We start from the raw sequence: 14,446 nt of genomic DNA, 5'->3' as shown, positions 1-14,446 counted from the left end.
TGACATACATGGCGCTTAGCAAGTGAGAGACGCTGTGAAACAGGATGCAGGATGACATGATCGAGGGTCATTAGCAAGGTTCTAGACCATTTGAATCAGAATATAGATAAGCGAAGGTTTGGGGAATTATGGTAACTACCTGGCGTTATGAAGAATATCTGTATCATATTGGAGAACTACTTCTGGTAGTATGAGCTCTGAACAATTAGACACAAGCCAGGTGTAAGTAATGACACTGCACCCATAATGGGATACGAGAAAAGGTCTGCATTATTTAAATTATTTTTTATAAATATCATGTATCGAGAGAGAGGGCCTGTCTGGAAGATGTGTATAGAAACTCGGCATGATGGTGTTGCCAAAAAGCCTTGTCAACATAGTGTGGCGCAATGCTGGGGTTTTGGAGCCACAGTTAGGCGCACAGCCGTCGCGGAGCTGCGCCTCTATCTACATCCACTGACATCAGGCTCATGGCTAAAGTCCTTTAAAAATCGGAATGTAATTGAATAATGACGAGTGTAAAGGTTCCTCCCTCTCTAGATTTACTCTTGAATAAATTCCTGCTTTGTTTGGATAGTTGTTTCCATTAGTACTCAATAATCGTTACCTGATGTTGAAATGACCAGTGGTCGCAGTAGCTTGGGCGGTTATGTACTGTACCTACTGTAACTGGAGGGCTCCTCCCACTGTAAAATATTATTGCGTGGGGTTGTTGCGGCAGCTCTCATTCTCAAAGTGACAGCTTCATCAGTAATAGATTCATCAATCTGCATATTTAACAACTTGCATCACGTCAATAAATCGAAAGCGGCACCTGAGTTCCCTTCCCGGGGACTAGGCTTCTCGGATTATCCAGTTACAACACATCTTGTCTCACAAATCCACCCATTTCGGCATCTCTCATCAGGCCTCCTGCGAGCGATGGGGCGCAGCAACACACCCACGACAGCGGGCCGCAAACCACCTATACCCATTGCATTCCAGCGTGTTCAACTCAGCCTTCCAGGTCCATCTTGTCCAGCGACTGAGGACTTGCCTACCCTCTTGTATACGGGTCATGCCTGGTTATTTGTGCCCTGGTGCCGGCCTGTTTTGGAGGCCAGCCGAGATGCACTTCCACCATCCATTGCACATCTTCAACGATTTCACTGCCTCTAGCCGACCAACATCTTGACCCGTACAACAAGAGGGTGCTGACTTATAAGCTTGTGTCTTCCTTTACTTTGTATCATGAGAGCCTCGTGGACTTTATCGACATCGCAAGGCTACATCTACCGGCCAATATCAAAATCGTTGGCTTATTTCCACCATCTTTGACAGCCAACAAATAACCCTGCGCAATGAACAGTAATGGCGCGACATCGCCCTTTGGGCCTGGCCTACAAGTGCCAATATCGTCGCCCAGTGGATCAAACACTACCGCAACAGGTAGACCACCACTATGGAACTCATCATCACGGCGCAAAATATCACGTCTGTATCTCTACACCACACTTCCTTTAGAGAAGATCGTGGCGGTTGTACATGCCAAATCTCCTGATACCGTGCCTGGGTATGCGATTCCTAGTTCCATATGCTTGGGTTGATGCTCATTATGTGTATAGTCAGGACTCGGCCCACAAGACACTCAACGCAATGCTTAACAAGCAGCCGCGATGGCTTCACCCAAGAAACGAAGGTGACATGGTACGGAGATTAGAAGAGTTGTCGCTTTCTCCTACAAGAACCAACTCAACACATAATTCCGTTTCATCTCCTATGCAGGATACTCCAGGATCAATACCTGCTCTAAACGCCGTTCCAACACCACATCTTGTTAGAAATCCAACTAGGGCTTCACTTGAAGTTCCACCTTTCAACCAATACTCCCAGTCCCAGCAGCGCCGCGCCAACAGGTCTACCGTCCAAGAACGAGAGCAAGAAGAAAGCAGCCATTTCAGGACTTTCTTGCAACGACCAACATTCATGACCACCTCGACAGATTGCACAACAGGGACATTCTCAAGCCTGCTCAAAGACTATGGTCACCCATATGTCAAGACAGTGAAGCGTCTTATCAAACGGTATACGGCGCCATTGAGCCGACGAGGGGCCAGTCTCTCGCCCATTTCGGACGAGGAGCCAACCATGACTTCTTGGCTAGAAGACCGAGACGCTCCTGTCTGTCTACCAAACGGCCCTTACTACATGCCCGGCGACTTTCTGTGTATCGACCAAGTTGCCCAGGACGACTATACATGTTTTGAAGGAACTGAGGATCATATGAAAAAGTCATGTTTCTGCCGGCCAATGAATGAACTCAGGGAACCAGCATGGATAACAGCGCAGGGCGTCTCCCAGACTGGTTCCAATGCTCTCACCCTTGCTATCAACAATTCCTTGTTCGAAGAGCGCGATCAGTTTGGCCATACCGTTTTCCATCTCATGGCGGCGAGAGGCATGGGCGACGAGCTTTTTGAAGCAATCCGATTAGTCCAAGACGCAGATATTCTCAACGAGCAGAACACAGCTGGACAAACACTCTTACATGTGTTGCACATTTCCTGGTTCCACAGCGAGCTTCATCTGCAACATCTCCTAAATATTCTCGCCAGGAAAGGATTCAACTTTAGCGCAAGCGATCACTATGGTCGTTCATTTTCACATATTCTATTCCAAAGAGACGAGTCATTTGGTTTTCGAAACCACTTGCTTCAGCTTTGTGGTTCTGCGAGCCACCAAAAGAGGGATGCATTCAACATGACGCCTACTAATGCAGTGGCCCCTGAGCCAATCGTTGGAATCAACAGAACATACACTCAGGCTATGGACATCGACCCTCCCGTACAAACTTCGCGAGTTGACAGCAGCGACCCTTACCGCACAACCGATATACATCAAGAAGCACGCACCCTCGAATATGTCAGGGCCGCAGTAAATGACCCCCTACTCGAAGATCCAGAAGGTCGCAATGGACTACACTGTCTCGCTGCGGCTACACTGAGCTCAAGCAGCGTCACACAAAAATACAACCTAGACAAGGAAGGCATGCCAAACTATCAAAAGAACAAGAAGGAAAAAGTCGACAAGTACTCGGATTCAAGTACCAGGGGCTTAGAGTTTCGCCGAACGCTCTTAGGAAGCCTTTTAGCAGCAGGTGTCGACCCAAACCACTACGATACCCATGGCAACACACCCCTTATGGCCTTTGCCGCCCAACTCCCTGAAGACGACGACTACACAAACGGTCCAGGTATTATCGAAGACCTCATCAGAGCTGGCGCACGAGTCAATGCCCGAAACAGAGCTGGCGAAACAGCGCTACACGTCGCCGTCCGCTGTGGTCACAAGCTAGCTGTCAAGCAACTCGTCAAGAGTGGCGCAAATGTTCACGTCCGCGATGCTGCGGGTCGAAGTGTTCTGGAAGTCGCGGATGCAAAAATGAAGAGCCTGAGGGGCCAGGATGATGCTGAGTATTCCCATCTTGAGGCCTGTCGGGCGTGGTTGAGTGGAACATCAAGTGGTGCTGTACAGGAGCCTACAGTTATACAAGAATGGGCGATTTGTTTATAGGAAGAAAATTAGAAGGAGTTTTGATATTTATGACGGGACGATTATAGACATTTAAATGGGTAGGGATTTTTGTTCTCTTGGCGTTGGCATCAGGCTGGAACCAGATACCCAGGCGTTTATAGACAAAACTAGGAAAGACTTGATTTCTTTGGTATATAAACTGGATAAACAGTACACAAACAAAATAGAAATAAAAATTGGAAAATAACACTAAAGAATATCGCAAGGATAGATGATTTGCACATATCGAAGAAGCTTCAATAGTATCCATCTAAATGAGAGGCGCAGCATGAGTAAAAGAAATAATCCGTCCGCAGTCTATTTATGCTCTATTTTATAATCCAAAACAAGCTCATTAGCAATTATTTAGTATCCAAACTTCTGTCCAACAAGTTCTTCGCTCAATCTCCAAAGCTTCTCAGCGTCAACAGGGTCCCGCGCCCAAGACTTGTAGGTGTCGACAAAGGGGTCCGAGACTCTGGTCTCCAATAGATAAGCACCGTTGTTTGCTGCGGATTGTTAGTATTGAGCTTTAGTTAGAGTCGAATTTCTTCTTACCTCCGAGGTTGGGGCCAAAAGCAGCAAATGCGTGGGTAGCAGCGCCAACTTCGACGGGAACAGGGTCAGGGAATTTCCAACCTTCAGAGTTTCCTCGTTCTCGATGGGCTTTGACTTTGCGATTATTAATATGATGTATGAAAGGGAGATAGAATAAGTGACTCACTGAAAGCTCCGAGGTCGCCTTCCATGCTAGCAAAGTCCAAGTGGGTTCCCAGACCGGTCGTCATGATGAGCCCTGGGTGCACGCTGTAAGATTGTAGACCGCGGCCTCCCAGTTTCTGCGCAAGGGATATAGAAAAGAGAGCATTGGAAGTCTTGGCTTGTCCATAGGCAGACCATTCGTTGTAAGTCTCGCCGTTCTTACAAAATTAGTATGTTTTGATCTGAATGATGGGATGGGATTCTTACACTGAAGTGAGGATCCGCAAAGTGGACGGGACCAAGACTGTGACCGTTACTAGAGACGTTGACAATTCTGGGTGACTTGGAAGCGAGGATCTTGTCCATGATCAGGTTTGTAAGAAGGAAATGGCTAAGATGGCAAATCGCGAATTGCGACTCGAACCCATCAACACTCTTTGCGTAGGGAACAGCCATGATGCCAGCATTATTGACCAAAATGTCAATGATGGGCACGTCTTCCCAGCTGTTGACCTCCTCGGCAGCCTTGCGTACTGAAGCCAGAGAGCTGAGATCTACAACCAAGTTGCGAGTCTTGACGCTGGGGTAGTCTTTGGCAATGGCTTCAGCAAGCTCTTGGAGTTTGGAAGCATTGCGACCAGCCAGGATGAGAAGTTCTGGAGACTTGGAAGCTGTTTCTTGAATGAAAAGGCCGCCAAGACTGTTGAGGGTTACACCGGTTGTAAGGATGGTTTTTCCCTTGATGATGTCGGCGTACTCGTTTACGAGCTCGTTGACTGTGGTTGAAGCAGAATGAGGAGACATTGTGGTTGGTCTGAGAAGAAGGATAATTCTAAGGTGTTGTAGATCGTTCTTGAGTTGTTGTTCTGAGTGTGTTGATGGTGATAGTTCTCATTGAGTGGGGGTATCCCACGATACTTATAGGGTTCTTCATCTTTAAAGTCCGACGATGCATTTCGCGCAAAAGTCGAGATATTCGGATTTACAGCGAAAAAGAGTGTTGACTCCAATAAGCTGCAATCACAACCTGGTAAGCTGGCGTCAGCCATTTCGGCGTTATGAGTTGGGGTGTTAGCGGCGAGGGGATTACCAAGAAGCCCGATATCCAATCACCACATCAGTTCGCGCTGCAGCACATGAACGAATATTGTTTCTCGCAAATTTTATGTCATAAGACGGCGCGTTTAACTAAGGGTCAAAGGGTTTGAGAATGTATCGAAAAAGAATACTGATTTATGTCAGCTGTGTGTGAGACTAGTTGAAGAACTTGAGACATAAGCTTAGGAATAAGATACTCTAAAAGGTGATCCAAACTGCCCAGGCCTTTGGTGCCTCTCTCTATGCTTCTCCTCCTCACCTCCATCTCCCCGCCACAATCTCTCAACTATTCTTTCTTCAATATCGAAAACGCCGCAAATGCCTAAACCAAGGGCCACACCTACATTATTTCTTTAATCATGCTATGCACATGATACTGTGTTCCCCCCCTCTTTATTAGTCTCACCTTAGCCGATCTTCTACATACTCTCTCTGCCTTTGAGCCGCCTTAATCTCATACTCGACCAGATCAACCGACATCCGTATATCTTCTCATAATTTTGACATAAACTTACAAACCGGCGCGCACCACCTCTTGGCGACATCTCTGACCCCAGGCCAGACATTATACTTCAACGCCACCAAAAGCATACAGACAAAGAAGTGTCCATCGCCACCTTAACCACAAGGGCCCCTTTGAGGGCACGGAGACGAACCTGGCAAGACACTATCTTGAAAGTAATCTTCGTGTCGCGAATATATTCATTCGTTACCCCTATGCCTCCCACGGTACCTGCTAGTAAACTAGATGGTTCTAGTAGTCGAGACGACTTCGAGAAGCCAGTCACGAGGTCAGGAGCAGCCGCAGCCGGACTTGCGCAGCTATCCATACACTCAGGCCGAGGGCAGAGCCTGCACCATGATTTTGCCCCTAGATAAGACGTAGATGGACGCTTGTAAAATCCTCTCGTTGCGGAAGGTCATGAAATTAGCACCCTAAAGACATACCGCCTCACCTTTCCAGGGCCTTCTCATACAAAAGCAGTCAGGGGAGCGAATATCCCAATACTTACGTCACCAAACTGATTCAGACGATGAACGCCGTGGCCTTGCGACGACCTGCTGCAATTGTCACTGACGATTGATCGTGGCCTATACAAATACAACAGCGAATCAATGAGTACTATTAGTTCGAATCTGTGCTTCAACAAATTCGAATTCTCAAAGAAGAGGTCCATCCGAAGCAAGAAAGGACTATGCTGGGGCCAACTTGTGAAAGCCAGACAGTACATAGCAAAGCATGTCTGTTCAATTGCACGACATTAAGATACAGGCCGACTTGCCGCTATAACAAGCGATGAGCCAACGGATGTTGTTGACGACCAACACCAAGAAAGAATTGCGCAGTGGTATAAAAATGTCAAGACCGACAACTGGCGCTCAGAGCGACTTGCCAATTAATATCACTTTGGCACTGGAGCCCGTCGCAGTCGGTACACTCAACGCAGCGCAGGGGCTTCGGTTACTCCTCATCAGTCGGGGGGCAGGAGGCTAAGATCTCAACCTCCGGAGCATCAACATCTTGATTCGCTGTGGCCCATGGTAGAAGGTATCATGGAAACTTCAAGAAGAAGGCAGTATATACCGCTACGGTCAAGAAAAACCAGCATAATTGGTACAAACTACGCGATAGGAACTGCGAAGTCGACGCATACTCATCTCGGTTAGGCACAAGAAGAACTGAACAACTAGCAGGATCATGACGACAAAGAAAGCCCCAGCAGACATCAGAAGAGGGGCGAGGGCTATTTCCTGGTATAGACCTTGATTAAAAAAGTATCTATGTATTATACAAGATCTTGTCGTTGGCAGTAAGTTACCAATCCAGGGCCTCGCCTGGTGGAGGGCAAACGGATCCAACACCTACGGCTTCGGAAAGCTCAAGCCACAGACCCAGGTAATCGGGACCATCCCAAGAGGATGCTTTTGTTTCTACTCTCACTGAATTACCAAATTATGCACGCACGCATCGTCTAATCTCCTGATATTTGTTGAGTTGTTAAGACAAAACAGGAACTCAACATTCTGCAAATTGACGTGTAAAACCATGGCGCTGCAGACTACCCTACACCTGAATATAATGACTGTAAGGCAATCCATGGTTTCTGGGACAAAGGCCAAATGAAAACTGGCAAAGTTCGTTGTAGACCACATATTTGACAGCTCAGAGCGACCCATCAAAAGTTTGGTTTCTGATTTTGAAACCTGAAGTACAGAAAAACATTGTGGTTGTGTGCATATGGGAAACAAATTCAATCACGAACAATTGGGGGCTTGGGTTATCTGGTTTAGTTAATTTAGAAATCGTGAAACTATAAATTAGCCAGCTTTGGAGATATCGCTAGTTCGTTTTGGATGCGTCTTTATCTGTAGTTGGCAAGGTTGATGCGGTGAAGCTGTCCACGCATGATGAGATCGGCAGATGACCAGTCAAAGTATAAAGTGACGAATATGACGATCCAGACCCGGAATCATTCCTCAACGAATAACTAAAGTTCCACGAAATAATATTTTTGATTTGCTGCAAAATTAAGCCAACACGGGTAGCAGCTGTTGTTTTGGGTTTTGGCAGGGCAAAGGTGCCTACTTTCCTTTCCCTCTCTTTCTCTCTCGGCGGCTCTTTCTCCAAGCGCTGTCAGTTATTCACGTCGCTTGCCGAAGTGCGTTGTACTGTGCAACCCAACCATCCAGCAACTTGCACTACTTTTCCAACCTCACTTTATCAACTATTTCGAGACCATCAATACTCTGCATCATCACACGCTCACTCAATCGTTCGTCCAGATTCTGTAGTTGTTTCTGTTTCTGCCTCTGCCTTCTTTTGCTGCCCGCTTCTACTTTCTCTCTCTCTCTAATCTTTACCCCTCATCCATGACCACAAGACGCTGATAAGCTCATGGCCCACAGCTATCATGACTGCTCCCGCTGCCACCCTTGATAGCGAAGCCCAACCTCGCATCCCTATCCCCGACCGGTATCTTTCTGCTTCCTCGCCAGATTCGCCAATACAGACGATAGAGACCCCCCTCAAGTTTGAGATACCCGAAGACTGTCGCACTTTCTCTCCATTTGCCCGCTTGCCCCCCGAAATACGCACCCAGATATGGCAATGCACCCTGGACACCCCCGGCATGCACTTTCTCAAGATCGACACCGACTGGCACCCATCTACAGGCATCGGAAGATGGTGGATCAAAGAGTCGACCCTCCTCCATATGTCCTCGGATGACGATGATGAAGATGGTGATCCCATGGCCATCGAGGTCAGAAGGGAAAGGCGGCCAACACACAAAGTAAACGGTACCCTGAAACCTCTCTACCCCACCTCACAAGCCGACATCTCCTACTACACCAACTTGAACAAGCAACTCGCCAAGCTCTCCGTTACGTGCAACGAAGCTGCCGCTGTTGCCAAAAGCCTCGTGAAGCGACCAACCGCCTTTCGTTTGGATAACGGCCGGCTCGTCAGTCTCAACTCCGCCTCAGATGTTATTTACCTAGACTACATCCCTCCTGATTTCTATGAAGACAGCATACGCTTTACCAGAGGTCTGAATTGCTCAGGGCTGGACCAGATCCGCAAGGTTGCCATGAGATACTGCCACAAATGGCATGACCGAAAATCACCACTGCGGTGCCCCAATTGCGGCCAGATTCATGAACTGCCCGTTAGACTGAGGTATCCAAAGCACCTGTACCGGTTCTTGGCACAATATCTTCCCAACTTGGAAGAATTCTACTTTGTTGACTATCTGATTCTCCGCAAGTCTCCTGGAAGTGATACCGGAACCCATACCGACACACCAGGCTCCTCCAACGGCCCAAGTGGTAAGTGATGAAACGAGTTGAGGCCATGACGCGGCCACTGACCACCATCTACAGCACCAGCATGCAAAACTTCCAGATTCGAGGGCGGGAACAGAAGCTTCTTCGAGGTGGACGAGCCAAACTGGAAGATAACCTCACACGTTCTTGACGTTAAAGCCTGGCTACAAGAACAGTTTGTCAAATACGCAAAATTGAGCAAGCTCAGCCAACACAAGAATCCCGAACAGGTCAAATTTGGCGTCCTTGCTTGCGAATGGCGCGTCGAACCTCCTGCGACACCAAAGAAGGCATCCGTGACGCCAGTTAAGAAGGGAAGAAACAAGAGAGCTCATAGCGAGGAGCACTCTTTCTCAAGAGCTCGACAGATATCCCCACACCAGAGACCAGTTTCCCCCATCGAATACCTACCATACGAAGCGACCATTCATTATCCGTTCGTGTTTGATGCCTGTGGTAGCAACAAATACGATTTCACCTTTTCAATGTCTCTGTGAGGGACTCACTAGTATTGGGCCTGGACTTTGGCGAGGAGTTTCGAGGCGAATTTGGAGTTTGGGATCACTGCAGCGAACAGTTTTGATGTTTGTACAGGCTGAGACTGGTGGTTTGGTATTATTGTTAAAGAATTAGAAGAACTTAGAGTACACACCTTTCAGATTGCACCGACGTCTCCGGCCTAACCTACGATTTACAAACCCATCCCTACAAATAGAAAGCACCATTGAGATTGCTTTTGCTAATAATTCAACGCGCATATAGGTGCTTAGTACACTCCCACCATGGAAAGCTCATCAAGCATGCCTTTGGTTATTCTGTTCAACTCCATGAGCTTACTTGGCCGTGTTGTCCACCCACCCTCCACAGCACCCAGCTCAGAATTGAGCATATCCTTGTACCTTTGACACGTCATCAAACCTGTCCAAGCACTCTTACTAGACCAAGGGCTAGGGAACCCAACTAGCAAATTGATCTGACTCATAACATGCCGAAGAAGCTCGGAGAAGAGAACAAATTGGGTCGACGGTTCAACCAGTGGTACTTCAGCAAACGCCATGGGAGCTGAATCAATCAAATCAGTCTGTGGATCCGAAATTGAATTGAAGATTAACTTCAGGACAAATTCAAGATGTTTGACGAGTTGGACGTAGCACGATATGATGAGAAACATGGTTGGTGAATCAAAAACAGGAGGAGGCTGGGGAGCAGTGCTTCCTGATGTTGGCGTTGTGCTACTTGATGAGAGAGGGGGCGATGGTGAAGCGGAAGATGTCGACGTGTCTGCCGCAAGTGCTAGTATCGTTTTGTTTGTATATGGCTGCCGGCCGTAGCAGGAAACAGTACGCGTGCCAAGCTGTCGATGCAGTGTTTTCAGGACAACCAGAAAATCCTGTGCCGTCCTCAAGGCCATTTGCACATTCTCATATCCATTCATGGTATTATGGATCTTGCAAATAAACCCGTGCAGATCAGAATTGCTCACAAACTGAGCCGCAAACTCCCTTCCCCGGTGGATGTCTGCGTTTAGTCTTGACAATTTCTCAAACAACTGCTCAGTTGGTCTAATGACAGGCTGCTCAACATCCGGTGCATCAAGTGTCTGTACAGAAGGCCAGGTCTCCATGGGAAACGGAAGACTCTCCGGCGTGTAAGTGCAGAAAGGATCAAGATTCCATGTTGAATCATCCAACAGACCCTGGATAAACTGCATGCCATCATCCGCTGGCTGCGGCGAATTGCGACCACTGTGAAGCACGATTTCCACAGCTTCGACCACGTCGTCCTTCTTGGGGGGCCGGCCAACGCGACGCTGCAGACCAGCTTGGCAGTGTAGATTGAGACGGGAGCAGCGAGCGCATATGGCGCTGGGGCCGACGGGGCGAGAACATCGGAGTTTTTGGCGACGGCAGCGCTCACAGGCGGAGCGTATTTGGTTTGGATGTGTTGATGGTGCTGCATGCATTCTTTTATGTATTAAGATTGTGTTTGTTTGAAATGATGAGGTTTTGTTCTAATGTTTGAGGTGAGATGAGATGCGAGATGTGAGTGAGACGGATGGTGTAGGCTCCGCTCGGAGGGTTTAGTGGGTCGATCGGAGGGTTTTTAGATGGGGCCGTGCGGGAGCCGGAGCTGCTTAGGAGCTGACGGGGATGGGGAGCTTGAATTATGGAACACGCCGACTACATTGTAGGAAGTGGTTAGTATCTTTAGATAATTGAAGACAGATTGAGCTGTTGAATATGAATCCATCGTGAACCCTGTCTCTCGAAGCGATTAATTGATTGCAGTTATTAAACTTGTTCAACTATGGAGTAGCTTAATGCGTGGGAGTTTGGGTGTGATTTGTGGACAAATCGATGGCATTTGTCTATTTGATCAATAAGAAAACGGCCGGGAGAGGCTATTCGCATGTGTGTGTGTGTGTGTTATCGAATGTCATAACCACTATCGACATCCGGCAAACTTGTCCATCAAGGTTAGATTTCTGAACTAATTCATGATTTGTATAGCGACGGAGCATACATTCTTGTTTTCCCCTCTCTCTTTTGCTTTTTTTTCTACAAGATATTTGCCTTGTGATGAGGTAATTGAACTTGGCCGATTTTGCATCCCCATTCGAGCATAAATACCCAGTGCCCCTTCCCCAACTTCATTCTTGCTCTTTAGGCTTTTCGCTCCAGGCTTTCCTGACGGCTTATGCTGGGGCTCACATTCTTTTTTCTCAATTCCAACACAACTCGGTCTCATGTCTTTATTCATTGATATATGCTTTGACAGCAGATCAAAAACCATGTCGCCCAAGCGCCCACGATTGATAGACGTACATCTGATCTACTCCCATCCTCCAGGAGCCGACATGGGGCTACTCTGAGAATCCGACACAATGCCATCGTTACAAGTCACCAGCAGAGAATCCAGCACATGCAATTTGTCGCCAACTCGGAACAATGCCCAAGGTCTGAACACGTTCAACGCCAAAGACACAAAGCACATCTCTCACAGCACAAAAGGTCAGAGGCAGTATCTGTGTTCCCCTCCCCCACATCTGGGTTCCCACAAAACAAACAGTACTGGAACATGCTGTATCTAAGGCCATATTCTATGGGCATGATCACGACGTTCGCTTGAGACCCTACCAAGGTCAATCCCCACAATGGGCCCGCTCGTCGTGAGTATCATTTTGCCTATTTTGAGGCCAGAGGACCGTTCGACGAAGCAGTTCTTGATCCCAGGCACAATGAGGGTAGTTGAATTAAGCAACAGTCTGCATTTTACAGACGAGTTTCAAGTTGGCAATATGTTTCTTTGAGTATATCGTCGACCATATCGTCTGAAATGACGCCTGTAAGTACTTCCACCCCATCGTACATCCCAAGACTCTACTAACGCAACAACGACAGTCAAACCCTCACCATATATCGGCTGTCTCAACCCAATCTATGCCGGCAATTGAGAAGGCTAATGAAGGCTGGAAACTGTCAACTCATTCGATATACACGTTCGCGTGAAAAACGAGCTTGTCCACAAGATAACGATACCTTGACAACTTCAGAGCCCAAGTGCCAACGCCCACTACACAACCGACCCACACCCTCGACCTTTGGGTCATGGATAGAAGTCATGGTGTTGAAGCTCTGAGCTGACGTATTTACCACCAACATCCGATGCCCATTCCAACTCATGGACTGCCCTATATCAGGGTTGTGAGAGCTATGAAGGATTCAAAATTGATATCCATCTGGAGATCACGGCAGATATATCTGACCCGGAGGTCAACCCGGATGCAAAGACAGTCGTTGACTGACAACTCGGGAGAAATCTGTCAGTTTGCTGCAGCTCTGGCTGAAGACACGAAACTCGTCCAAGATGCAGAAGACTCGGACGACGTTGATGACGCCGACGACTCGGACGTTGCAGACGACAGGATTGTCATTTAAAATCTACCCATTCGTGTGTGCATAGTTTTGGTACTCTACAACATGCCGGCTCCGTGATGGAGAGAGGTTCCATGGAATGCACCATCTGCAGAAGTACATCGCAGAACTCACAACATCACAACGCTAGCTGCGTGTACACGTCTGCGCGACGAAGAGGAAACCGATCCGAATTTTGGATCGCGAAAGTAAGAGCAATCTTGTGGCATATCTCAATAATGCCTTAGATCTGACACCCACGACGGATGGAAGATAAAATATCAGATGATCGCTTTGGCTATCAACGTTGGACCCGAGGTACCGAGCTACGAAGACACGATATAATGCCCGCCAATTCGATTCAACTCCAAGCTGGACAGTGTAGGCATGCACCAATGCCGATCGGACTTCTCATGGTTCCACGTCAGGGAAGAGACACAGCTACTCCAGATGGCACCAGTCTAGAGACTGTTTATCACTTCAGATAAGCACTCGCTAGGTGGAAGCATATTCTCTGATCTCATGAAAGAATATTGAGTCTTGGCTCCCGAGAGTCTGATATCCTTCTACACTCTGCAACCCGTATCTATGCTATTCGCTATACTAATACTACAGAGCTGTATCGCGCTGTCTAGATGCTCCTCGAACTTCAAGAACCCTTGGAGAAAATCCAGAGGAGCCCGTGTCCCCTTTCCCACCATCGGCTATCTTGCGGGATTGTATTGTTCAACCGCCTTTATATCGTTCCGGCTTTGCCAGTCCAGCTCTGGTTGCGCTGGATATCAAGATGCCGCTACATCGATATTGGCACAAAAAAATAACACCGGGAAGCAGCTGTAACCAAGTCCACCTATTTGCGTTTCACGTTATCGTTCAGGAACGAGGCCACAACCATGACTTCAACCGGTATACGCCAGTCTTTGTCACTCGATCATTGCTCTGGGAGAACGACTCTCTCCAGACATTATACCTATACCATCCAATGATTGGACTTTAGCCTTGTCCTGCATATTATCGCTAGCCAACTGGGGCCTCCAAGACTCCATCATCTCTGACAGGGAAAAGAAGTTAACTGGTCCTTTGTGGTGAGAATTGTGGAAGCAATTCGGTTGCAATCCGGGAATGAATGCAACATATCATCAAGACGCGGGTGATCAGTCTTGGGATTACTAATCTAATACATGTAAATAAAGTGAAATAAGATACAATTCTAATTAAAAGGTGGGAAAAGTGGGCTATTCATGATAGAATAGAAGATATATGAGAAAAGGTCCATCTGTAACCCCTCAACCAAATGATTCTGCATCCTTCAAGGTCAAATAGCAATCTGTCACGACTGTGATATCGCCCACCTC

General features: G+C 47.5%; 5 protein-coding genes across 5 annotated transcripts, besides 1 other annotated feature; 3 read left to right on the top strand and 2 right to left on the bottom strand.

The window, feature by feature from the left end:
* Nucleotides 1-269: 269 nt before the first annotated feature.
* Nucleotides 270-296: a repeat region.
* Nucleotides 297-1,340: 1,044 nt separating this feature from the next.
* FPSE_10994 (uncharacterized protein) lies at nt 1,341-3,552 on the top strand (the record flags this gene model as incomplete). Its single annotated transcript, XM_009264111.1, has 2 exons — nt 1,341-1,552; nt 1,605-3,552. The coding sequence occupies 2 exons, from the start codon at nt 1,341-1,343 to the stop codon at nt 3,550-3,552; spliced, it is 2,160 nt and encodes a 719-aa protein (XP_009262386.1).
* Nucleotides 3,553-3,918: 366 nt separating this feature from the next.
* On the bottom strand, nt 3,919-5,058 carry FPSE_10995 (uncharacterized protein; the record flags this gene model as incomplete). The annotated part of the gene is made up of 4 exons (XM_009264112.1): nt 3,919-4,061; nt 4,111-4,224; nt 4,277-4,472; nt 4,522-5,058. 4 exons carry the CDS (start codon nt 5,056-5,058, stop codon nt 3,919-3,921), a joined length of 990 nt encoding a protein of 329 aa, XP_009262387.1.
* A 3,206-nt stretch (nt 5,059-8,264) lies between these two features.
* FPSE_10996 (uncharacterized protein) lies at nt 8,265-9,674 on the top strand (the record flags this gene model as incomplete). The annotated part of the gene is made up of 2 exons (XM_009264113.1): nt 8,265-9,180; nt 9,235-9,674. 2 exons carry the CDS (start codon nt 8,265-8,267, stop codon nt 9,672-9,674), a joined length of 1,356 nt encoding a protein of 451 aa, XP_009262388.1.
* Nucleotides 9,675-9,943: 269 nt separating this feature from the next.
* Nucleotides 9,944-11,140, bottom strand: FPSE_10997 (uncharacterized protein; the record flags this gene model as incomplete). The annotated part of the gene is made up of 1 exon (XM_009264114.1): nt 9,944-11,140. One exon carries the CDS (start codon nt 11,138-11,140, stop codon nt 9,944-9,946), a length of 1,197 nt encoding a protein of 398 aa, XP_009262389.1.
* A 921-nt stretch (nt 11,141-12,061) lies between these two features.
* Nucleotides 12,062-13,115, top strand: FPSE_10998 (uncharacterized protein; the record flags this gene model as incomplete). Its single annotated transcript, XM_009264115.1, has 4 exons — nt 12,062-12,188; nt 12,247-12,346; nt 12,456-12,522; nt 12,933-13,115. 4 exons carry the CDS (start codon nt 12,062-12,064, stop codon nt 13,113-13,115), a joined length of 477 nt encoding a protein of 158 aa, XP_009262390.1.
* Nucleotides 13,116-14,446: the final 1,331 nt, after the last annotated feature.

This window comes from Fusarium pseudograminearum, chromosome 1 (assembly GCF_000303195.2).
Source record: "Fusarium pseudograminearum CS3096 chromosome 1, whole genome shotgun sequence".
Taxonomy (NCBI): domain Eukaryota; kingdom Fungi; phylum Ascomycota; class Sordariomycetes; order Hypocreales; family Nectriaceae; genus Fusarium; species Fusarium pseudograminearum.
Note: the sequence above shows the minus strand (reverse complement) of the source record. Positions and strands in the feature narration are given on the sequence as shown.